General features: G+C 46.5%; 1 protein-coding gene and 1 long non-coding RNA gene across 4 annotated transcripts in view; one reads left to right on the top strand and one right to left on the bottom strand.

Moving 5' to 3' along the window:
* LOC114801386 (uncharacterized) overlaps positions 1-15,410 on the top strand; it is a 31,336-nt gene extending 15,926 nt beyond the window's left edge. Inside the window, exon 3 of the long non-coding RNA XR_003751498.1 lies at positions 15,375-15,410. This is a non-coding gene — a long non-coding RNA (uncharacterized LOC114801386). The remainder of the gene's footprint in view (positions 1-15,374) is intronic.
* A 588-nt stretch (positions 15,411-15,998) lies between these two features.
* On the bottom strand, positions 15,999-20,564 carry mych (myelocytomatosis oncogene homolog). 3 transcript variants are annotated; one of them, XM_028998486.1, is made up of 3 exons: positions 20,427-20,564; positions 17,341-17,856; positions 15,999-17,184 (listed from the first exon to the last, which is right to left on the bottom strand). In XM_028998486.1, the coding sequence occupies exons 2-3, from the start codon at positions 17,843-17,845 to the stop codon at positions 16,622-16,624; spliced, it is 1,068 nt and encodes a 355-aa protein (XP_028854319.1). In that variant the 5' UTR covers positions 17,846-17,856; positions 20,427-20,564; the 3' UTR covers positions 15,999-16,621. The 3 variants fall into 3 exon arrangements, with proteins under 3 accessions (XP_028854319.1, XP_028854318.1, XP_028854317.1); XM_028998485.1 differs by lacking the exon at positions 20,427-20,564 and adding an exon at positions 18,627-18,799; XM_028998484.1 differs by lacking the exon at positions 20,427-20,564 and having other exon boundaries at positions 17,341-18,615.
* Between the last annotated feature and the right edge of the window lie 5,751 nt (positions 20,565-26,315).

Consider the following 26,315-nt stretch of genomic DNA (forward strand, 5'->3'; position numbering starts at 1 on the left):
TGCTTCCTTAACCACTAGGCCACCACTGCAGGCCAATGTGTTACATAACTCCACATGTGTTCGTTCATAGTTTTGATGCCTTCAGTGAGAATCTACCGACGTAAATGGTCATGAAAATAAAGAAAACACATTGAATGAGAAGGTGTGTCCAAACCTTTGGCCTGTACTGCACTTGCTTGTCTTTCTTTCATTCGCAGTTAGCAGCATGGCCTCCCACCTTTAAGGTCCTAGGTCTTTTCGAGCTCTCCCCGTGTTGGGTTTTCCGGTTTCCTCCTGTGCCCTGCCCTGGGGGCTTGCCCACCCTGCAGCTAGTGTCCTGGGATGGGCTCTGGCTACAGTCATCCTGAGTAACAGGACTAGGCAGTTATAGATAGTGAGTGAGATTTAAAGTAAGACAAAACCAACATCAAAAGCTGCTGTTAACAGTAATTATATTCAACATATTAAAAAATACCCTATAACATGTAACTCTGACTGAATATAAATACCAAATTTTGGTTTCCGGAACATGTGTCACTGTTATATGTACAATCGACATAAACAAAATATTCAGCAATCGCAGACAGTGTATCTACAAGCGAGATACGAAAACCAAGAGCTGCTCCTGCAACTGGTCACTCTAATGTACTGTAATCTGTTGATCTAGATGGTACAGAAATGAGAGGGGAAAGTCCTACTGCCCAGGCTGCTACTCGCTCTTCACTCATTACTCCTGTGACAGGACCAAGTCCTGGTGGCGGAAGTGGCAATTCAGGATTTAAGAGGTGCGAGTTATAAAATATAATAAAAATAATGTGAATAGAGACCAAGACTATATGAAGCAAAATAACAGTTCTACCAATTCTGCCTATTCAAGGCGTGTGTTGGTAGCCGCACAGATGACTGTTGAAATGCTTCAATCATGGACACCCATGCAGGTTTGATATTTAGCCACAGATTCCCTTCTGACATTGCATTGATTTTCTCCCCCAATATGAATCTTGGCCCCACGCCGCTACCATCTGGACTGTGGCATCTTAGGTTATTTTTCATGTAGGTAACACAGAAGAAACCAAATAAAAATGCAGCATGTGCCAGTGAGATGTTATCAGGATGTCCATTGATGAAGATCGTTCAAATTAAAGTATGACTGCTGGACTGGTTTTAGGCAGTGTTGAGAGCTCATTGGTTCCCAGTTTCCCCAGGGCTGCAGAAACGTTGGGAGGAAGCGCAAGACGAATGGCCGATTCATTAAGCGACGGACGTGGCGCTACTGTCACTGTCACTCTCTTCACAGCCACTGGCTGCATTAACAGCAGCGTGAAGCCCACTGCTGAAAAAACACACTTTGGCGGCAGAGAGTGGTGCTGTGTAAACATTTATTTAGATGAATGGCTGTTTTTAAAGGGCCTCAGCACCTCTGTAGAAGTCCTGCGGATTTTAATACGTCACCCGCTGCGACAACGGTCACAAGACATGAGCCACGTTTATCTTTCCTGGACGAGACAAACATATGACTGCTTCGACAACTCCATTCTTACAGTTTTAATTAACTATACGGACTGTTTATATACTTTTTATATGCGTTTTGGGTTATTGTTGGCTTTGGCTTTTTCCTGCTTACCTTCACTGCCTTCAACTTTTACTGTATTGTACACCACTTTGATTGAAGCGTGCTTCATTAATTAAAACTTGACTTGATTTTGTCACGTATTGTGTGTAACACAACACAATGTATAACACATAACATAACTGTGAAAAAGAAATGACTTAATATACTATTATACCATAAAATCCATGAAATATTGATGTGTATTGTTCAATATATGTATTCAGATATTGATTTATGATTGATACTATAATCAATACATTTAAATACTGCATTGATTTCTATCATTCTACTTTAATGCTTATGATGGCCGGTAACGTTGTTTACAACAAACTGTGGATTCAGAAAAGGTTCACGATTTTTCTTCTCATTATGTGATAGGTACATGCGCCAGGCTGTTACAAAAGAGCAATTTACACATTTAAAGGTTCGAAAATTGTAGAAAATAACCACACTTTTTAAATTGCCATTTAGATCTGGAGTCATGAGGGTTATAAAAAGTTTAATATCATTTCTGTCAATATAAATGGCTGCACTGATGAACAGTTGGGATATCGTTAGGCCGCAGGAGCCGGAGAGGCAGGGTGCCCACCCTTGGCTTAAAACTTTGGGAACAACTAATGGAGAACAGACTGTGCAAGCCTAATTGTGTCATAAAATATAGATCTCACAATCCTCCTTTGTCTACAAATACTTGAATAAATATTTGATTCGGTTTGATCCTGTTCTGGTGTGCTGTGTTGGTGTGTACGTGTTTGCTCGGTGAAGGACTGGCACTGAAGGGATTAAATTTGTTATACATGTAGAAATACAGTGTGCACAGTATTGCACACAGGATACGCAAGTGTATTGGTTTCCCACACTTGTTTGGGCATTCTGGGTACCTCTGATAGCCCCGATAACCCGTATTCGTTGTGATATGTGTGATGACCTCTATGCCATTGTGTACACTCCATCAAACTAAGCCTCTTTTTGTGGCCAGTGAAAGAGAGAGTGGTTGCGCTGACAACACTGACAGACATAAGGGAGAAAAGGAGCGTTTTTTAGCCCATTGATGGAGTTTCCTCTGATTTTTTTTTCCATCTCTTTCAAACAAGTTTTAAAAAAAAAAAGCAAAAGCCGCTGGATCCAATCCTCACCCCTTTCTTAAAACAACCCTTTGATAGTGGTTCTTTCAGTGATGACCTTACCTTGTGCCCCTACGCTTCTGTGGCGTGACCCCCTGCCCCCCTTCGAAGCATCAACTCCACGGGGGGAGGTCACAGGGCTGCTCTCCCACCTACAGATGGGAAATGCCTTGGTGACCCAAGGCAATGGCGTCCACATTGAACACCCAGGCACATCCAAGCACCGAATGCTTGTGCAGCATCCTGGTGGCATCTGACCCCTGAAGAGGACGAACTGAGGGCCAACTGTAGCTCCTTCTCCCATTTCCATCTAATCTTAGTGCGGCTCTGCTAAACGCTCCCCACGGTGGTTTCTAAGTCAAGAAACCAAAACTTTATGCTAATTAATGTTAAAACATTAATGTCCCCAGTGCCATTCCCCAGTGGGTGTGCAGATGGGAATGGAGTTTGATCGGTGCCCGTGTCAGGTCATGGCTTGGTGAGAGGGCCTGCTCTCCTGCGGTGCGCTCTGAATCTGCCTGTCCTTTCAGCGTCTAATCCTGCTCTCCTGAGGGCCATTGTAGCTGATCTATACCGAAGGAAAGGGCCAGGGACCCTTAATCCTACCGATTCCCTAACCTTACCGTGTTAACCGCCTGACATATAGTGGCATTCTGCTTCCTTTCCTGGACTCCATTTAAACTGTTCAAACTTACATTTAGTAGTTTTATGTCGTGTCCTGTGAGAGGACCAAAACAAAGACTAACAATAAAAGTGATTACATTTAGTGGGTTCTTAATAGAATTTTTAAAAAGAACATAAACAAGAATTCGACTTCATAGAGCAAAACACAATCCAGGGCATTTGAGGGGACATTCGCAGAAATTCTGTCATCAACACAATGTTTGGCCCAACCAGGAAGTCGTGTCTGCATTTTTCCAGTGAATAAAAGATTTATGCTCAATTTCACATCTACTCACTGAGCAATTGCAATGCTTCACTCGTTTGGAGTGAAGGGGTGGGAAACAAAGCATGAGAAACGGGAGGTAACCTTTCCCCTTATGACGACATAAGAGGACAAATTCCAGATCCGACCATCTGAGCTGCTGCTCTCTGAATGGTGAAGCAGAATTACCAAAGCACTTTATACATATCGCCATTTCTAGCCAGGACATAAAACAGGCTAGGGGAACTAGTAATAATGTTAAATAATCTCACAAAGAGAAAATGTTCAAAATAGGGCCCCTATTATGTACTCAAAGTACACTATCGGTGTGTGTGTGTGTGTATGTGTATATATATATATTTGGACACACCTCCTCATTCAATGTGATTTCGTTATTTTCATGACCATTAGATTCTCACTGAAGGCATCAAAACTATGAATGAACACATGTGGCATTATGTATAGGATTATGGTAGTATTATGGGATGGTAGTAGCCTAGTGGGTAACACACTTGCCTATGAACCAGAAGACTACGGAGTCACAGGTTCAAATCCCACTTCCTACCATTGTGTCCCTGAGAAAGACACTTAACTCTCCAGGGGGGGACTGTCCCTGTAAATACTGATTGTAAGTCGCTCTGGATAAGAGCGTCTGGTAAATGCTGTAAATGTAAATGGAATGTATATCTATATGTATAGAGAATATATATATATAGTTAACTGTTCTTTTATACATTGTTCTTACTAGTTATTAAAAACATAAGAGGCTTCAGAACTCTGGAACGGAAAATTCCATTTGTATTTGACCCAAAACAAAAAGTTTACATTTAGTCTTGTTACACAGTGGTGGTTATACATTTCTGTTATGTATTAATTGCCATAAGTCAGCATTTTTGTCTCTCTATTACCCAGTGATGGCGAACTCTGGGTTCTTAATGGTTTTGATAAACATTCACACACCAAGCAAAGCCAAGCTGTGATTTGATGATTTGACCTGATAAATCGCTGAATGGAGCAGATGTGGACCACAACGATGCAACTGACACTGTGTGCCGATGATTCACTGAGCCTCTCTTACAGTTAAATGCTATGTAGATATGGGGCTTTTCTGGAAACTGCTTGTTTTGTGGCCCGTGATTCTGGCCTCAGTAGTGTCTTGCATTGAAGTGCAACTAGCCCAGGCCAGTTGACAGGAATGCAGCCCATTAAAGGAAACACCGGGTCCGGGTGCTCCATTTAAGTTTCCTTAGGTAGGTTCTCATAGCAATGGAACTGCAGAGGGGACCTGGGGGGTCTCACTCCAACCTCCTTTTCTGTCCTCAGTAACTAGATGCTCATATCCCGAGCACAGCTGGCATTTGAACCTGTGATCCCGAGTCAGCTGCTTAAGCCCCTGTGCCACTGGACAACACCCCCCCCCCCAACCCAGACAAATTTTCAACCTGAAACTCAGTGGGAAAAGTTCCCCCGCTCGCTGGTGGGACATGCACTGAGGCACGCGGTCTAAAATAACAGACTTGGTGATCTGTCATGTGGTGGGACCGCTCACGTGTCAGCACTCTAGGAACATGCTTACACATACGTTCTACTCTCGTGCAAACAAACCCGGACACCCCATCCCCCTTCCCAAACCCCTCTGTCTAAAAACCGCTGAACATCACAAAGCGCGGGGGATTTCGCTCCTTCTTAAAAGCTCAAAACAGGGAAGAGGACGTATAAACACACACACACACACACACACACACACACGCATATTAATGGTGTCCTTTTGTTGCAGGCCGTCCTCAGCTGTCCACTGTCACTCCACAGCTCATTTCATGCTACTGCTTCTCCCCACCTGTGATCCTCCTGTCCCCCCGTCCCGTCACACACGAAACATACGCTTGTGTGCAGTTACTGTTACACACACCTCATCCAAATTATCATGAGCTTTCATCGTTTAAAAAATCTGTCATCAGGGACAACGTATTCATGCAGTTTATGAAAAATTGACTACTCACCAAGATCATGGTAATAATGTAAAACAAATGATCATTTTTACTGATCACAAGACAATAAGCCGATAGAGAACGTATATTAAATTTGCTGAGATCTGAGACATATTATTATTGACTATTCAAGGTCCTGGGGTTCGTGGGTTCAAACACTCTGGGGGACTGGAACTGAAGCCACCCTCCCCGATTCGAGCCGGCCTTTTGTGCTGCTAGAGCTTTTCCTAGACTGTCCAGGACAGGGGCATATGGTCCACAACTCACATGTCCCCAGCCGAGCAAAGTAAACAAAGGTTTTTCCTAGTAACCGGGAAGAGGTCGCCCGCACCAAAGGCTGCTTTCTTGTCCAACTGCTCTCCCACACAGGACACGTGTCCTTTGTGTTCGCTCTTCTTGCGGGAACATGGCGAGGATTACGCAACGCACGTTGCCTCATCGTTGAGCTGTGTGGGATTTTTGAACATTTGCATAGGTAACCCGTGCATCCTTCTCGCATTCCGGAACACTGGAGGTTTATCTGCTAACGTTCATCTCACCCATCATTCTGTTCCAAGACATGTCTGACCGTTTTTTTCTGCACCAAGCCTACTTCCCTCCCAGATGAGTTTCCTTTTGAGTGTTGTGAAGGGCCAGGAGTTCATTTTAATCACAAGGCCTCCGCGTACAGAAAATAGATGTGACCGTTTTTTCATTTTGATTATTTCTTGTCACCTCTTTCTCAAAGGTGCATTTCTGGCCTGTTTCTGTGCTCTGATTATTCATCGCGCTACTCTTAGATTGAATCAGACTGTAAACACGGTGGTCTGGATCTTTTTAGAGCCTGACCACAGCAACTGGTGAAATGCATAGAACTGCACACGGTAGCTGCGCACAACAAAAATTGTTCTCTGCGTTTGCCCCATCGTGGAGCAGCGTGGTATCTTGGATTCGAACCCACAACCTTCCGGTTACGAATCCACTTCCTCACCCGGCTTGGCCACCACTGCCCCAGGTGAGAAATTCCAGGTGGAAAACCAGGAGTCTTACCCACTAGCCTATATGGGAAGTTCTGGATCAGGGTACCACACCTGCAACAGCCACTCACAGAGCCATCTCTACAGCTATCTATGGCAGTCCCTCACACAGGCGTGAACACCACTCACACATGGGCATGCTATCCCACTTCTGACGCGGACCAGCACCAAAGATCCAGACTAGTTACCAGCACTCAGTCACAGACTGAGACTAGTGGAGAAAACCTCACACTCGTTCTCTGTGCAGAGCGTGTGCTAATTTCACCCCTGAAACTAGCCCACCTGCCCCCCAAAAAAAGCCCCCGCCCACGCAGTTCTCCCAACCAGCAGTTGTTTTTTGACAGGTGAGAAACCTACTCTCATAGAAAAAGTGGGGAGAAGTGGGTTTACAGTCATGGGTTTTGGAGGTGGACCTCCATGAGTCAGTTGACAGCAAACAATTATACAGAGCTGGAGGAGGGGGGGGACAAACCCTAGTGACAGACTGCGAGTGGAAAATCTATAGAGCGTAGAGTTCCTTCGCACAAAAACCCACACAGGGTTCTGACAGGAAGACACCCTTACGCATCAAGCTCATTTACATACAGAGCGTAAATCCATCAGAAGGCCCCACTCATTACCAAATGAATATATTACAGGATAAATATCAAACGACTACATTTCAAAACATCGCACTTACATCATTTACATCTGTATCCTGTATCTTTCTGTTATCGCAACCTTTGAACTTTTTTGATAATCCGAAGGAACGTATAATTACTCTGGTGACCGCACCAGTCCGCTGTAAAACAAGCCAAACTCAGCATGGTCACCAGGTGAGGACTTTGACATGATGCTGATCTCCAAGGATGAATGTCATAATCAATAACATTGACTTTTGGGGTAATGGCACTCTGAATTATTCATGCAGCACATTGTGGACACGTTCACGTCATTTAATGAGAAATGGTTCCCCAGGGCACAATCACGCTGCCGAAAGGATTTGAGTTGACTCTCTGTGTGGGTTTTTTTTCTTTTTAAGCATATTACTGACTTTTTTGGGGGGGGGTCCCCAAAAATGACTTTTTCCTCTGTTCATATTTCATTGTGTCTCCATCACATTGTGTCTCATAACGTGTCTCATAACGTGTCTCATAACGGTTTTTCTGATCAGCACACTTCCCTACATTTACTAAACTCTGTATACACAAATGCAAAAGCATAGCTAGAAGAAAATATGATTTACTTTTACAGAATTTATCAGACGCCCCTATCCAGAGCGACTTACAATCAGTAGTTACAGGGACAGTCGTCCCCCCCGGAGACACTTGGGGTTAAGTGTCTTGCTCAGGGACACAATGGTAGTTAGTGGGGTTTGAACCTGTGTCTCCTGGTTCATAGGCAAGTGTGTTACCCACTATGCTATTACCTCAACATCTAATCTGCTTCTTTTTATTCAGCAACTATGTTTTATGAATGCTAATTTGTTGGGGGAAAAAAGACAAAAATGACACCATTTGGGTTCCAATGGAATAAAAAGTGAAATTCTGTAACAATCTGACAAAGAATAGACATTCAAAAATCCCCATTGCTTCTTTTATGTTTCATCAGAAAGAGCCAAAATTTATCACAATCATCAGACTTCCTCAAATGAGTTGGTTTTGCATCTCTCGCCGTATGACGCCCTGACTGCTTCAGTAAGTCTCGCGGTTTCCCTCAAGGTGCACAGTAATGTGGGAGCAAGGCTCATAAGATGCAGAACCTGCGTGAGGAAATGAAGATGTGTGAAAGTACCTGGAGTGAATAATACATGAGTCGGCAGAGAGGGGCCTTCCCTGAACGCGGCCGCATGAGTGGAGTAGACTTTGTGTGGTTCCACCTTTCACTTTGATTAATTAAGAACATAAAAGTCCTAACACTTGTAGTTAATGGAAACTTCTCGTGGTACGTTTGGTCATGTCTGAAGCGGCCGTGAACACCTGCAGACTGGACAGTAGCTATGGTAACATGGTGGTGATAAATGGGAATGGAAATGTTTATAACTTCCATTTTTGCAGGACGTTATAGCAGCATTTTAGACCACACACTGATTCGAACATGAATAAGCACTGGAAATGCATGCACACACACACTCACACACACACACACACACACACACACACACACACACTCCCGTGTTTATTTGCAGAACAATCTGGTGCACGTAGATACACACAAACGCTGATTTGCTGCACATGCAGAGACACCAAACCCCAAAACCCACTTATTTACTCCGCACTCAGACACAAACCCACACAGCAACAGGACATGTTTCCTGACTCTGCGACCCCGAGCCTCCATAAAAACGAGGTATTCATTAATGAGTGGTTAACGGGAAAGAATTTAACTCAGTTGCCATGACTCTGACAGGAGACACTGTGGGTTCCAAACACTCTCCTGGCCATCGGGCGAGAGTTTCTGCACAGCCCTATAAGCAGAATGTGTGTGTGTGTGTGTGTGTGTGTGTTCATGGGGCACGTGAGAGCAAAAAAAAACAAAAAAAAAAACAAGACAGCCAGGGAGAGAAATGTTGTTCACTCCACGTGTCCAGTTCCCGCCCCGCGATCCAGTAGGCTGGGGTACTTGTCACCGCCCCCTTCCTCCTGCATTGGCCCCACCCCAACAGAGAACTTCACACTTCTCTGCAGAGTCCGTGGAAGGGGGGGAGTTCTAGAAATCACAGCCCTTCACACCGAGTTCCTGGCCGGTATTTAACGGCCCGCTCCTTACGCCGCTGACTGTAAAAGAGGGAAAGTTGTCAACGCGTCTGATTGACTCTCGCTTCTGGGGCTTCTTGTAAGGCAGTTTTGAAAAAAACTCGACATGGCAGAGGCACCTATCTTTAATGAATTCAAGTGAATTCATTAAAAAATCATTATAAATACACATCCAACACATTCCAGTAGTTCAGTCCACTTTGATGCTTTGTTGCATGTTATTTTACGATTTAATAAAGACCTCTTGTAAATGTATTTAATAGTTGGTGGCCCCAATGTCTCCTGTTTCCAGACTGCATGAAGAGATTGAAACCTTTATGGTACAGATTACTGGCTTGTATTGTGCTGCAATGGAGGTCCAGCGCTTCATGACGCAAGAGTTGCGGCTAAGACCAAACCCTCCTCTCAAGGATCCAAATCGAGACGCACCCGCTGTCGTTGAGCACTGAAGACAATAACTGTTGAAAACAACAAATGACGGCACTGCTTTGCCTACGTTTTGCATGAGTTTGCATCGCTTTGCATAGGTGGTGACACTAACAATGTTTTTTTGCTCCAAGACCAACAAAAACTGAGATGAGCAATGAGGTTAAAGGCAAGTGCTGGGCTCAGATAAGTACGTTTACAAATGTCCACCGGGGAAATGGAACAGTTCCCATTCAGACAGGTGCAAACAGCTTCCAAAAAGCAGGTTACAAAAGGTTGTATAGATCATGAGACCATGTGGACGATAACCTAATAGACAAGTTACATGTTTTGTGTGTTTATTTTCCACTTTAAATCTGTCACTTCACCCCCGTGTCCCAGACAGTGTTGTCCATAGAACAAATACATATTTTTAATGTGCTCTACACTCAACTAATCAGTCTGTTCTAATCAGTTTTTAACAAGTTCACAGTTCAGATGAATGAATGTGAACTAGTTCATTCTTGGAACTATGAAAAAGAACTATGAACGATCATTTTTATTTGTATCGTGTATGTAATTTGTCATTCTTTTACCGTCTGAACTGATGATTCCCTGGACTGCATGACCACAATTCTTCCTACCACTGTAGCCCTGGGCAAGGCACTAACTATCATTGATCATTAACTATCACTAACTATCATTGAGGCTTTACTTCTATTATATTATATGTTGCTGATGCCTTTTTTTTTTTTTTTAAAGCACTTGTGAAATGATTTAACATACCCGGTGCTCCCAGTGCCCTCTGGGACAGTTTAAATCTAGGGTGGTGTGTCTGGGGGGTGCAGCTGCAGATGTGCTGTTGAGATGATTATCATTTATGACAACCAATTACCGAACCCTGAAGTAAACTTCAGAGAGCAGCAGGCCGGCCGCTCAAACTCACCTTAGCCTTGCCCGCCTTGATTTAGGGGTCTGTGGCTCCGAACAATCATCCAGGCGGAGAGGGGGGGGCGTGTCGCTGACACCCCCGTCCTCACCCACTGGGCATATCCAGCCCCCTGCAGGTAAATCCGACAGGCCGCGTCCTGATACTGTCACACACTATTAGCGGGGTGGACCTTGCACAGAACACACACACACACACACACACACTCATATGCACACAAACAGAATGACTGTGTGTGCCTGTGCTAATGCATAATTGATTCATTTATTTACTGCAACACCACGCAGTGGTGATTGAAGTGATTTTTGTCGTGTGACATCTGGCCTCGTAGTGGAGTGACAAAACCCCTCAGAGCCGCTATTTTAGTGGAAACGAAACCCCCCATGAGTCACAGGAAGCATGTGATGCCCTCTGAGGCGAGTTGGTGTCATGGGCCGCCAGCGACGAGGCTGCCAGGAGCCCCGATGCTCCTTCCATGCATTATCTCGTCCACAGCAATTTGTAACCTGGGGGGGGTCGCAAAACACAGCAACCCATGAGATGCAAAAGATCATTAAAAAGCAGGTTACAAAGTGCAACAGCATTTATAGCAGCTCTCAGTGTCTCACCTGTATCTCATAAAGCCGAGCTCTGCTGTTCTTCACATGTGGGTTTTACAACTTTGTGGGGAGTTTAGGGTAAACGGTGTAAATCTACTCCTAGTTCTCAGGGGAGCGGGAGTCCTGAACGCTCTCTGGGTGCTGTGTACGCCGGGTAAAATATGTGCATAAATTTGTCTTTGGGAAGGAAGGTCCCGTGGTGGGACACACACAGCGTGGCCGTAGGTGCGGCGTCCCGCAGGGAGGAAAGCGGTTGCTCTAAATTCCTCAATCCGGCAGGAGAGGAGCCTCTCAACAGCCCCACAAAAGAGATTCCAGGGGGAAAAAAACCCTCTGCCTCTTTACAGCATCCAGGAGCCCTTTCCCCAATATTGTGTGTGTGTGTGTGTGTGTGTGTGTGTGTGTGTGTGTGTGTGTGTGTAGTCACTTCTACATAACAGGGCCCCGAGTCCATTTGATTACTTTCTGCTAATCATTTTTGAGTTTTTACAAGCGAGAAAACTTCTGTATAGATGCCGATCTGACATATTGTTGTTTTTTTTTATTAACAGATCGACCCTTTTTATTAACAGATTAACTGTCCCTATTATCCAATTTAAAAACAATTACTTTTCAATTTATCATCATACAAGTCAATCTGAACTCCCCGCATGCTGTTTTCCATTGCAAATTACCCAGGCATTTCTCTCCGCTGATTACAAACTCATTATGTGTTGAGAACTTCAATGAAAAGTCCTTAGTAATCATTTAAGAAAGGACCTTTATTGTGTTGAGAAAGTGGATGCAGCATGACCTTTGACCTGAGGGGGATTAGGATTCATTAGAGGATGACCCTTAAGCCTACATCTCCCGGCCCCCAACTGATCTCCACAGGATTTGTGCTCTATGACCTACAGGGTCATCAAGGAATCCTGTGTGTGTGTGTGTGTGTGTGTGCACTTTGTGTACATTTATTAGTAATAAAAAACATTACAGATTTGCAGCTCAAATAGATAAAATAGAAAAAGATTTGTATTTTTTTTTGCACCCAGCGCCTGTTTTTTTGTTTGTTTTTGCCATGCATTGCAGCAGTGCTGGACAGCGTCTCCAATACAGATGTAGTTGCATATGAGTGGTTTTCAGAATGCAGTTACAACAGCTGCTTTAATGCTGATAATGCTGCCACTGATCCTGGGAGGGTTTTACTTTTAGAGCCGAATACATTTTCCACCTTCCTGAGATGAAGTCAGATTATCACCAGCTGTTCTATGAGGGTCTGGACTGGAAGTCGAGGGATATGGTACGTGATGCTGATAGCCGAAATGAAGATAAAATCCTTCACAAATGCTTTTAGTACATTTTCCAGTCATGTGACAGAAATATACCTTGATTTTAGACAGTTCCAAAGTAATCTGTTACATTTTTGGAAATTATAATAATATTACATTTGTAACTATTACTAAAATACGTACTGACGCTCAAACCTCACAGGCTTGCAGGATTTTTGCCTTTTTGCCTCAGGCTTTCAGACGAGATCCTGCCGAGGGACCATGCGGACTGGTCCACAGCTCTCGGATTTCAGATCCCTGCATTCTTCAGCTGGCTTTAGCTTTCCTTTGTTCGTTTCTATAGCTCGTCCAGATTCACTTCACATTCATGTTCATTCATGATCTCTGATACACAGGTCTACTGGCATGATCAACGACCTCACAGAGCTGAGTTGATCAAATTTACACCAGAAAGACTCCTGTTGGTTGACGTATTTAGGGTAGATCACCGGACGTTGAGTGCATGTGAGGCTTTACATTTTAATACTGCATTATTTCAGCCTCACATTGAGATGAATGAACGTTTACACCTCAAGGTCTTGGGTTGGGCCCTCTAATTGGCAGTGGTTACTCTTCCTTCCTATAAAACAACTCCTTTGGTTGGAAACCCAGTCTTGGTGGTGCCAAATTAGTTGAGTGTGGTGAGCAAAGGTGTTAAGTCACCGTTTCGATTCCTCTTTTTGAGAGTGTGAATGATCAGAGGGCCTACGCTGGTGCGCGACGGAGCATTCGTGAGGACGGCCAAATGTGAATAGTGACTCCCCACTAGGCGGCCGGCAAAAGGACGTGGTGAATTTCAAACAAGCCGTGGAACTTGTCACTTCTCAGAAGGTCTTCAAGGTGTGAGTTTCAGAGCAACAAAACACCCGAGTGTTAACTGAAGGAAATGACGTTGTTCGCACTGAACTCAACTAAAAACCCACTAAACTTGCAGCTGGTGATTTTTCTGCATCTGAGATGAACATTGGACATTACACATGTACTGTAGTGAAAAAGTGTTATTGGTGGAGATAGTGCAACACTTGGGCATTCTGTGATAAGCAGATTAATAGGACTGATTAATAGGACGTAGCTTTCTAAAAGGAGCTAATTTTTTTTTTGTGAAGTGAGTGGCATTGTGATACACTGCAGCACAGCACACGGTGACACAACAAAATGTGTCCTCTGCTTTTAACCATCACCCTTAGTGAGCAGTGGGCAGCCATGAAAGGCACCTGGGGAGCAGTGTGTGGGGACGGTGCTTTGGTCAGTTGCACATCAGTGTCACGTTGTACCACCAGCAACCTTCTGATTACGGGGCCGCTTCCTTAATGTCCTTCCATTTGTAATCGATGTGGCTGTTTTTCTTAAAATGTGTTTCTGAACAACGATTTATTAAAAACCACCAGCTCTTCTGAGCAGCTTCGGATAATGAGACACAGTGCATTATTTACTGATTATATCATTAACCAGTCTTTGGACATTCATTCATTTTGGGGTGCTCACTGGCTTACTTTTAATTAAATTGTTACCATATTATTATCTCGCATCATTTCTATAAAGCTTATTGCCTCTTCTTGTGGTTGACCTGTGGTTTTGGTAAAATTCAAATAGCTTCAAATTGCAAATGACACTGACACAAAACTGACTTCAGGCAGAAAAGGTGGTACGTCCCCATCAATTTTTACATTTTGCAAATTTACATTTACCAGATGCCCTTATACAGAGCGACTTATGATCAGTAGTTACAGGGACAGTCCCCCCCCGGAGACAATCAGGTTAAGAGTCTTGCTCAGGGACACAATGGTAGTAAGTGGGATTTGAACCTGGGTCTTCTGGTTCATAGGCGAGTGTCTTAGCCACAAGGCTACTAGCACCCTAATCCTTGTGCCTATTTGCTCAGTGAGGCATGCCACAGCCTTTTGTGTCTGTGTTGATAGTTACCGTGAGTCAGGGTTGCGCCACCTCTGCTTCTAGCACCCACGTTATCGTTATCAGTTCTGGCCGCATGAATGCGAGGCCGTTCTCTAACATTCTCAGAACTGCTAACACCGTCCCGGGCCGCCGCCACTTGTCACATGTCTCCCTTAGCACCTCGTTGTCTGAAGGCGCCCCCCCCCTGTTTTAAACCGTTTGCATACTGCTATTTGATCCTGCGCCCGTCCCCCGATACTTCAGAATATCCTGCATTCTGGAAGAAAACACACACACACACACACACTTTTAAAACACAGACCCTTAGGAGACTCTTCGTTCAAGCCTCCTTGATAGCATCTACAAGCAAATGGATTAGGACACAAAGGATGAAAAGAGATGACAGACCAGTTTCGCTCAGTCCAGCTTAGGCCCATTTGTTTGCAAGTTCTTGCAGGCCTCCCCACTGTCCTGTTTCTACATGTTCTGGATTTGTTCTGGATTTTCATTGTTGGATGATGAGTATCCTGATCGCACAGACTGACTGAATATTTACATTTACAGCATTTATCAGACGCCCTTATCCAGAGCGACTTACAATCAGTAGTGACAGGGACAGTCCCCCCCCCTGGAGACACTCAGGGTTAAAGGGTCTTGCTCAGGGACACAATGGTAGTAAGTGGGATTTGAACCCGGGTCTTCTGGTTCACAGGCGAGTGTGTTTCCCACTAGGCTTCTACCACCCTGGTAGTTTTCGTCATTTCATCCACACATCAGGATTCAGATGGTAACTGCCAGGCAGTGTGGCTGTACTACAGGCCGTATTTCTCTCTTTCTTCCAGTGTGAGGAGGAGCATCAGATTTATCTGAAACGCCCATAAACTCCAGATGATTCCTCAGCCCTTAGATCATCAGTACACTGGAGACTGGAGCTGATATCATCATCAGCGGTCATCTCAAGCGGTCAAGCCCTTGAGACGCGGACAGGAAGACAATCACAAGCTCCTGGCAAGATAGAAAAAAACTTGGCCAGACGCTGAAGTGTACGCTGACAGTGAGGGGCCAGCGGGCGATGCCCGCCGAGGTGTTCACAGCTGCCGGGAGTTGCGCAACACAATGACACCACACATCCTGCATTCTTTAAATGTCATTTCACTTGAAACGTGTGCCAAATGTGGCTAAATGTCACACCTGCCTGTAAGCAATATAACCCCTTACTCCTCAAGCCGACCCTAAAGCTCATGGAACTAGTGTACAATGTGCAATAAAATAAAGAGTAACATAAATATGCACCATAAAATGGAAAAAGGTTGACGGGATTGTGCCTATGCGTGTGATTGCATCACAACTGTGGGAAATAAAACGGCATTGAGCACAAAGGTCAAACAGTACTTGTGCAGTCAATATTTTTATTATATTTTTACAAAACAAAGCATTTTATTCATTTCCACATGAATAAAGAAAAAAAAAAAAAACACTAATGTCTGAACTCACCAGTTTAAAACAGCCTCAGTTAAATTGAATCCTAAATAATTTATACATCAACCATTAACAAAAGAAGCCACCGTGGCATCCCAGGACTAATTCCTAGTGGAGGTAGATAAACAACATAGTAATATAAAAAAATAAAGGAATTTTTTTTTACCAAACGCGTGGGGAGGGGGACGCGGCGAAAACAAAAAAGGCACCACGAGGCCTTTCCTGTACAAATCAACAAATCAGGTCATGCCTTTCAAGTCCTTGAACAGATGAGACCCCTTCATTACAACAGAAGTGTTTTCTGGAGCCAGCCCAAAAACAGAGGGAGGGGGGCGCCATGCCACCCAGCGTCCGCTTCTGAAGAACTCGAACAAATCTCCGATTCAACTATACAGTATCGCTTTCAAATGACATTAAGACTTTGGCAAATATCTGTTGCACCCAACATGCAGCTATGATCAATATACATACATACATATATATATATATAAAAATGTACACACATGAACGTGCGTGTGCGAGTTTTCTTCTGTTAAAGTCTGCAGGGATGCCTTGCAACTGAACCACGCTCGTCGAACTGGAGTCCTTTTCAAGCAGATGGACAGAAGATTCATAACGTTCTCAGCTGCTCCAGTCTGGCTTTGAGCCGCTCCTGCTTTTCTCGCAGCTTGTCCCTCTTACAGGTCAGTTTGTGGCCCTCCAGCTCCAGTCCCCTGATACTGTCCCTGGCCCGCTTGAGAATCACCACTTTGGAGGCCTTGTCGTTGTTGGACAGCTCCGGCACGTTGTCGCGGAGCCGCATGAAGCAGTTCTTCAGCTCGTTCCGCCGCTGCCGCTCCATCACGTTGTGGGTCCGCCTCCTCTCGTCCTCGTCCTCGAACTCGGCGCTGGGCCGCGGCGCCACGCTCCGCGAGCTGCGTCCGGGGTAGTGAGAGCGCTGCGACGACTCGGTGCGGCCGCGCTTGTGCAGGGAGGCGGAGGAGGAGCAGTAGGAGGTGGGGACGGCCTCGGCCCGGAGGGGGGACGGGGGACACGGGGCGGCGTAGTTGTGCTGCTGCTGGATCTCCAGGTGGCAGCGCTTCAGCGCCCGGAGCTGCTCCCTACGACTGCAGTCGTCCCGCGGCTGCGAACGGGGGCTGGACCGCCGCACCGTCACCACGTCGATCTCCTCCTCTACACACACCACCACACAAAACGGCACTTAAAAAGGCTCGATCTTATAACGGCAATATATCACTTCACAGAAAGTCCACAGAAACGTTTTAATATTTTTTTCTAATTATAATAATAATAATAACTGTGTTATAACGTGTTATAATCGCCACTCACCGGAATCGCTGGCTGAAGACGACGACGAGTCCCCCCCGGCCGACAGCGAGCCGTAGTCTGAGGAGGACTCGATCTGCTCCTGGCTGTCCCCCTCCTCGCCCTTCCCCGCAGCCTGGGCCGCCAGCGCCACGTCGTGGCAGTGCAGCGTGGACCCCGCGATCTCCTCGAAGATCGTGGTGTCGATGTCGGACAGCAGCGGGCTGCTCGACAGCTTGTCCCCCGCGCACTTGTCGCCGCTCCACAGGCAGTCGATGGCGACGTCGGGCTGCTGCTCCTTGGCGAGGAGAAAATCCCAGTTCAGGTGGAAGTCCTGGTCCTCCTGCAGCAGCTCGGAGACGAGCTCCAGCTGGTCCACGCGGGACAGGGCCTTGCTGAGGTCCGCCTTGGGCGGCGGGGACTGCGGCGGCGTGGGGATGGACTGCATCAGGCTCTTGTACAGCTCCTCGTCGAACAGCAGCTCGCTGTCGCTGAGCCAGTCGTGCACCGGGGAGAAACTCTGCAGCATCGTGGCGGGACCTGCGTGGGGGGCCGGAGAAGCGAATCCGTTCACCATAGAACCGCGTACAGTCCCGGCCGCGGGGGAGAAGACGAGACGCCGGCCAGCGCCGCAGGAGCGCGACACGCGTGGAGGTGAAGTACCGCGCCGCCGACTCGCGGGGACTCGAGTCTTGTTTACAAAGAGACTCCGCCCCATGCCGGGCCGGGGAGGCGGGGCCGCGTGACGTCACGAACAGCTGAACGGCTCGACGTGGGCACTTTAACACGCACCAGCAGACCGGCTTACCGGAATTTTTCAATCATTTGCAAGACACGTCAGCTGCCGGGCACTGGCAACGCCTCGAAGCAGCCTGGGGGTTTCTGTTCTTTTATTTCTTTTTAAAAATCGATTTTAGCCAGTTTGGTAGGACGACAGAAGGGGGAGAAAAATGGAGAGAGAGAGAGAGATTTCTCTCAGTGATAGCACTCCACTCTCCACCAGCACTAAAACTCCCCGTCTAAACGCTGGATAGAAACATAAATCTTTAAATCGCCATTTAAATCACCTTTAAAAAGCAATTAAATCTCACCACCAATTCTCATGTACGATGACAAGGATTTGTAACAAAAATCATTTTTGGTCATTATTAGGTATATAAACATAACATCACTATAATGTGTCTGCATTAAGTAATTGTATTTGGGTAATTTTTTAGATTTTTTTAAGATGAGTGCCCCTTTAAGACCACCCGGCTAATTATGTCCACGCACGCCGGCATGGCAGAGAAGCGACCTGAAAATGTTCTTACCTGCTCAGCAGCCGCGGCGGTTTGTCAATACCGGTTTCGGTCTTCTTGAAATGCCACGCGAGGAATAAACGCGCTCCTGCTGTCAAACAAAACGAAAAAGTTCGACAGGACCCGAGACATCCTACACTGCAGACTTCTCTGCCACATGGAGCCCCGGCTTGGCGGTGGGTGTGGCCGCGGCGCCATTCATTATATATGACCGCACAACGAACTGTGTCCGTCCACCCCGAAAATTCCCGCCAAAACGACCGGACGGAGGAGTTTTATAAGCTACGTTGCGTGATTTTCGCAGGTGCGCAGACGTGCACGAAGCGCGCAGGTGCTAAACAGAAGGAGCGGCAGAAGCCCGAACGCCGGGTCCCCGCGTGGTCATGTAGTGCCGGCGCGGATGGATATCGAGGGTCCGGCACGGGCAGCGCTGCAGAAGAAAAGCCGGCGTGAGTGAATGAATGTGGGTCACGTTGTAGAGTACTACGGTGGGCGTTTCTCTCGCCCTCTCTCTCTCCTTTTTTTTACGCGCGTTATACCGCATTATAATAAAATAATGACGCCACGATTTCGTCCGCAGCCAATGACCCGCGTTCCCTTTCGAACCCGTGTTCGCGGCGTGTGGTCGCGTACAAAGACTCCCTTTAACTTGTGTGTGACGTTACGTAACCGGCGGTCCCGCAGTACACGTGCAGAGACGTACGCCCCTGCCGCATCACGTGCTCAACGTAAAGTAATTCACCGTGGCGAATTCGTTTTTTATTTTTTTTGTACATATGAGAATTCTGGGAATCTCGGGTCCGGCGGCAGCCACGGGAGCAGGAGCTCTTGCATCAGCCCGCTGCCGCCGTAATGAACGGCACGCCGTGTTCCAGCCGCATGCGGTTCACGCAGGTTCGCGCCGGAGCTCCGGCGTGGGGTGACGCGCCACCTACAGGCGGGAGAGGAGCTGATCGAATCAGATCAATAAAAGACGTGTGCACTAAAGCATTTGACCAATGCATTTCTGCAAATAAAACATAAACGAATGTGGACATTTGTCTAACCCACGGTGGCCTATAATCATTGCAACTATTTTTATGGTATTTCAACAAATTAACGTAACTACCGTTCAAAAGTTAGAATTATCCAAAAACACGAAAAGGGTTTAATAGAAATATTACCAACAGAATGCTAAATAATCATGGACAAAGTGTGAAGTGAAAGTGATAATCACAATCGAAAGATTGTGAAACACTGCAGCACAGCACGCGGTGCACACAGTGAAATGTGACCTTCTTGGTGGGCAGCCAGTGTGTGGGGATGGTGAAGGATTCGAACCCACAGCCTTCTGGTTACGGGGCCGTTCTTCTTGACCTGCTTAGGCCGCCACTGCCACAGTAGATTCTAGTTCGGCGTGAATTGGGTTTCATAAATCAGTGTTTCAGGCCGTACTGCAAAAAAAGTGTTTTCTAACAATGAATGAAGCTTTAAAGTTGCAGACTTCGGTTAACTAACACACCGTCATTCCACTAGAACTTGAGACTAATTGTTGATGATCGAGATTCTCTCTACACGTATGCAGACATTCCATCATTAACAGACATTTACGGTCTTTTACAACATCAGCATTGTCTGGACTGTAGTTTCCACCCATTTTATGTCTTTTTAATGCACCAAACAATTGTTTCCAATCCTTAAAAAGAAATTTCTTAATGTCCTAAAGCTGTTGGGTAGCGTTCACGTTGTTTGATTGTAATTATGTAAATGAATCACGTAAAAATATATATAAAGCTAAAAATGAATGTTCCCAAAACAGAAAAATGTGCTAACCTGTGAATGACTGTAAATATGGCTCCTGTCGAGGTTTCCACGAACCTGCGCTCTGTAATAGAACGTGCTCGTCAGATTTGTTATTGTGGATAAGACAGTCCGATGGGAGAAAAATGTAAATTTGGGGGTGCGCTTCGATCCGTCTCTTTAATGTGGCGAGGGCAGTGTGCGGTTGTCATACTTTGTGGAGCACTTCAGAGGCAGCTCTCTAGAAGGAATATACTTAATGTCTTACACTGCGGCTCCTATTGCTCATAGATGCATCAAAAATAGCTCCCATATGCAGAACCGAAAGTCTTTGTACAACCGACCAAATACAACTCGGAACAGAGCACTTTAAGTTATTGCGAAAAAGGGTCAGAGTCGCTCATTTCACAATTATGTCCGGAACAAAGAAATGTACAGAACAATGGTATATTAAATGTATGTGTATTGATTTCTGTGCTGCTGAAGGAACAGGTCCAGTAAAACTATGTTTTTTAAACCTTTACGCAGTCGAGTGGACCTCCACAAGCCAACAATCTCAAGACGTGGCATAAAAAAATGCAGAAAACGTGGGTTCCTAAATAGCAGCAGTTGAACTAGGCTCAGATACAGCATGATGGACTCTTAGTTGGACTCCGATGTCCAGGTGAGACATCGCAGCAGCTAGTCATCTTCAGCCAAAAGACATTGGTAACCATATATCTGCACCAAAAAGCCTCTGGATTACAGGGTTTTAAAGGTAGTAATTTCACTTTGACACTCATACAATGCATATTCCCCTTTTAGAAAGATTATATGTATGTATGCATGTATGAATGTATGTGTGTGTGTGTGTGTGTGTGTGAATGAGTAAAAAAATATACAAATGTACAAACATAGCAATATTATTTCTGTTTGTGAAGTTTACGGTTGCTCAAGACATTATACTGACATCTCTTTTCTGCATCTTGGCCATGTCAGTGTCCTTTCTAAGAATGCATGAACTCCGACCTCAGTGCTGGGAGGGAAAGTGACTCCTCACTGCCGATACTGCCAGTTAACGTTTTACTACATTTCAACACACCATCTCAGCATACTATATACACCCAGAGGAAACAGAACTTCAGTGTGTGTGTGTGTGTGTGTTTGTGCGGAGGAAATGTAATCCTGTCTGGACCTGTGTGATAGGGAAGTTATCAGAAGTCAGAGATACCCTTCAAATTAATCCAGTCTTTGCTTAAACCGAAGTTTGTCAACTGATGATATTTCATTTATCTCAGGGGTTGCAGAATTCAACTGATACTTTCATGGAAAAGAACCGCTCGTGAAGGAACTCCTATCAAGAGTACAGAGTGTCCAGATGCACAGGATGAGGGGAAAGAGGCTGTCACCCAGAATGCTTTCATTTCTCCTTTCGACAGCCTACATTTACATTTTACATTTACAGCATTTAGCAGAGCGACTTACAATCAGTAGTTACAGGGACAGTCCCCCTGGAGACACTCGGGGTTAAGTGTCTTTCTCAGGGAAGTGGGGTTCTCAGGTAGTAAGTGGGGTTTGAATGTGAGACTTTGTGGTCTTCTGGTTTACAGGTGAGTGTCCAATGCGAGGCTACTGCCACCACACCCACATCTATATCCGGATCTAGTGTGTATCTCTTTAATGGTATATATCAGTTCTAAGCTTTTATTGCAGAGAGCACAGTGTACGAGGAAATTCCCACCCAGATGCTTCTCCACACCCAAGGCAGTATAATTAACAGTGTAAGATCATAATGAATCAATATACTGCATAAGTACAATGCATATAAACATATATCAACATATATTAAATAGCAACAAGAAGTGTTTCAGAAGTAAAATGTACTTGTCTGGGACAAGTCAGTGTAAAGAACGTCATTGCATGTTGGTGTGTTATTACAGTTGTCCGTATAAAAAAAATAACATTTGTTTGACCATTTGTTTGCATTATTTGATTAAAAAAGAAGAACTCTTCATGTGTGCTATAGTCATTAGATATAAAAATCAAATATATTTAGTTTAAACTTTAGTTAAAAGCTACCTTCAATTGATCAAAAAAAGGTTTCACAGTACAGGAATGTCCCAACTTGTTCATTTCTACAGTCAATATCTCCATGGGGCTGAAGGTTTAAATTACAATCACAAATGATGAAAACCCATCTTCAGATGCACTCTCCTACAGGTAAATCCAGCAGTAACCTTAAAAGGACGTGATTTGCTGCCTGAGCGGGGCAGTCTGGTGCAACGGTCCCGCGAGGTCCTGGCGAATAACCAATCTTTTCTCAACTTGTCCTACTGATAATGAGGCTTCGGAGTGAAAGGTCATCTGCACTTAGAAGGGGGTTCGAGGTGTAAACAGTGAGCCCTGCAACCCCCGCAGCCAAGCTGACCACCCCATCTGTCTGCAGCCGAGAGGGGCGAACAGAGGGGGCTCAGTGCTAGAATGAGAAACAGACCCTCACTCTTTCTTCTGTCGACTAGCCCCTGCAGCTCTGAGGGATGCACACACACACACACACACACACACGTCCCCCCTTGCCCCTACATCTGTTTATGTGAGCAGGGAGTCCTCCAGCAGACTGTGTGTTCATTATATATTTTTTTTTATTCCCAGGGAGACGTGTGGATAAGGGAGTTGTCTGGAATTACAAAGGATCCAAAGTCAAGCAGACAAAAGTTTTTTTTTCTTCTTTCTTCTGGCTTTTAAAAAAAGGACCATCTGACTCACGCCCCGCTACCTCGGGCCACGTGTTAAAAATTCCTCAACTGTCTCCGCGTTGGAACGATTTGCATAATGCATTACGAGCAGCTCGTGTAATTAAGGGAGGCTTATGAACTCAGCATTATTCAGCACAGGAACTATAAAGCTTTAGCAGAGAAGCCTCCGTCTTCTGTGGGTTTTCGCAGGGCGATGCGGTGGGCCTCTGTGTGGTCATGCTGAGTGTATTTGAAGCGCTTGGGTTTGAATGTGCCCCGTTGGAATGATTTAAACGGAGCGGGAAGACGGGCCTGTGAGGGCGGTCACATGGCCCCCACATGTGTGATTTAAAAAAAAAAAAGAAAAGAAAAAGCCTGTGGATGTTCCTTGGCGAGGAGCTTTTCCATGAATCCAAAAGGGAGAATTCCCAGGAACTCTAAAATACTGTACAAGAAGTTCTCTAGAGGGAAGGAGCGTGGCAGGGCCGGGGAGGGGGGGGGCGGGGGCTACCAAAGTACAGAGGCGCAGACTGAGCCCGGCGTACGGGGAGCAGAGAGGGCATTGCCGCGGCAGCCCCTATTTTTAGCGGGTGGGAATCTGCTGCAAATCAAATGCCAGAGTCGGCCCACGGCGAGCGCGACGCCGCGCCATGTAGGGCAGGGGGCTGGCAGTCGGTCGGTGCCCACACTTGACCCGCAACCCGACGCCACGCGTGCCACCGGCGTTCACCGCCTCGATTCATTCACCCCCCCACCCCACCCCTCCCCCCGGCCGGTGGCGGCTTCCTGGAAAAACACGCCGGCTGCGCCCGGCAGTTGTCCCGGGCCGCGCCATGTGCGACTTCGCGGCTTGTGCAACAGGTTCGTGTGCACGCCTGTCACAGGCCGAGAGTGATGAGCGACAGCGGCCATGTGAGCCCGCGGGCCCCGATCTTACAGGCGTGCGCGCCGGGCCCGCCTCACTCTCTCCGGAACGTTCCCTCGGCCCGTCACTCGAGACGCGCCTTCTAGTGGTTTTAAATTCTGGTGACCTACTGAACTTAAAATAAGAGCAGCTTGGCACAAACTGCTGAGCCGAACCCGCTCAGATGATGCCCCGGCTGCTTTTGGCCACTCGCTATCTATAGGTCGAGAAAGGAAGAGAGAGAGAGAGAGAGAGAGAGAGAGGTCAAGGAGCCGGAGAGCCACGTCGGATATGCTGTTCCAGCGGAAAATCATTTCAAATTGAACATACTGTGGGTCAGCCATTAAAGACAAGAATCTATTCCAGTGTATTATAATAGAAACGTGACTGGCTGGTGTAGCACGTTACGCACCAGGAGGGTGTTAAAACGCATCCACGTCCGCCTTCCAAGCGCACAAAAAATCGCCGTGAAGAGTGCTGTGAATCTGTTGCGCCGTAGACTCTTACTTTAAATTTACGGTGTAGGGTACGTGTCACACTTCAACCTGCATTCGGCCGCATTGGCTCGTTTCAAACCTTTTTATAATCCGGGGTCGGGAGGCCCTGACCCGTAAACCGCTTTTCAAACCCCAGCGTGTGGAGTCTTGGATCCGGGAGCCGCGTGTGCGCGGCGGTAAAAGCGTTAAAAAGGACTCTCTGGCGGGCAGGAAGCGAGGCCTTTAACAACGGCGTGCGACTGCGGTGGTATTCACATGTTCTTGTCATGTGCGCCCGCCTCCTTTCATCCTCTGCGCCTGCAGGGCCTCCCCTCTCGCTTTCCGACCAATCCCGCCTCGACCCGCGCCGCGCCGATAGTCCATCTACATTTACGACGCGAGGCCAAGAGTGGGTGGTAGTAGCCTAGTGGGTAACACACTCGCCTATGAACCAGAAGACCCAGGTTCAAATCCCACTTACTACCATTGTGTCCCTGAGCAAGACACTTAACCCTGAGTGTCTCCAGGGGGGGACTGTCCCTGTAACTACTGATTGGAAGTCGCTCTGGATAAGGGCGGTAAATGTAAATGTAAAGTCGCAGCAGGCCCAGCAGGGTCCACTCGTGGCTATCGGGGTGCTCTGAAGAACCCCCACGTTCTCTCCAAAAATGCGCATATCCAAGATCAATAAAGCTTTGTCTGCGTCCCCGTTTAGGCCGTGGTCGGACTGCCCCCCACACCTCCCCCAAAGTGGGATGCATTAATCATTAGAACAATTAACCCCCCCCCCCCACCGCCACCCCCACCCCGCTCAGCTGCTCATGCTTCCTCAGACAACGGCCAACGACGCGGCAAGTACGGGATTATCCTCGCGATCACAGATACCACTTTAAATTCCATTCGATCATCCCCCCCCCCCCGACCTCCGCCCGCCGCGGACTCATTGTCCAGGCATGGATTTCCGATGACGGCAACTCCTGGTATTCAACGTCCGCCACTCGTCTTCCTGTGGGACGCTGACCTGCTCTGACCCACGGGCAAACATCGGTGACCCCGCCCTCTTCCTCCGATCCGTTGTAGAATTTCACACTTGTTCACTGTGTATTTAATATTAGAATAGACCAGATGACGACTACCTTTTTTTAAATGATTTTAGTCATTGTCGTGGTTTTTCTCTGTCTAGTCTGGTTCCTTTTGGCTTTTTCAGCTCTGAGATGTGATGTGTCATAAAGGGAAAAAAAAAAAATCACATGGCAGCACCATCACGAAGCCCCCAAAACATTTGCAAACAATTAGAGGCATTTTCCACAATGCACTCCGCACTGGGACCGCGTCACAGCCACTCTGCAGGATGTGGGGGTTCAAGGCGGACTCCCCCCCGACTGCAGAGCTCTTCCAGCTGACGACTCCCAGAGGATACAGGCAGGGAGTTCATTTTATAACCAAATCCACAATTATCCGTCTCACACCGAAACTATGTACGTATTCACGCACGCACACGCACACACACACACACACACACACACACTCAGAGCGGAAATTACTCACAGCAGCGGGCATTATCTGTCATGAACGCGTTCGCCCCCCCCCACCCTTCTCCCTCTTGACCACAGGCCTCGGCAGGAACTTTGTTCAGTAAATCAGGCCGCGATGGAGCGCCCCCTTATGGAGAGACGGTGTTAGCAGCCGAAAGCAGAATATGGGACAAGTCGCTGCGACAGTGCCACCATTGTCTCCATCTGGTTTCAAAAGAGGTCACTTGTTCGGTCACATGAAGCTCTGAACAAATAACATTTTGATACGGGGAGTTCCCCTCGTAGCGAGAATT

Source organism: Denticeps clupeoides, chromosome 12 (assembly GCF_900700375.1).
Source record: "Denticeps clupeoides chromosome 12, fDenClu1.1, whole genome shotgun sequence".
NCBI classification, from domain to species: domain Eukaryota; kingdom Metazoa; phylum Chordata; class Actinopteri; order Clupeiformes; family Denticipitidae; genus Denticeps; species Denticeps clupeoides.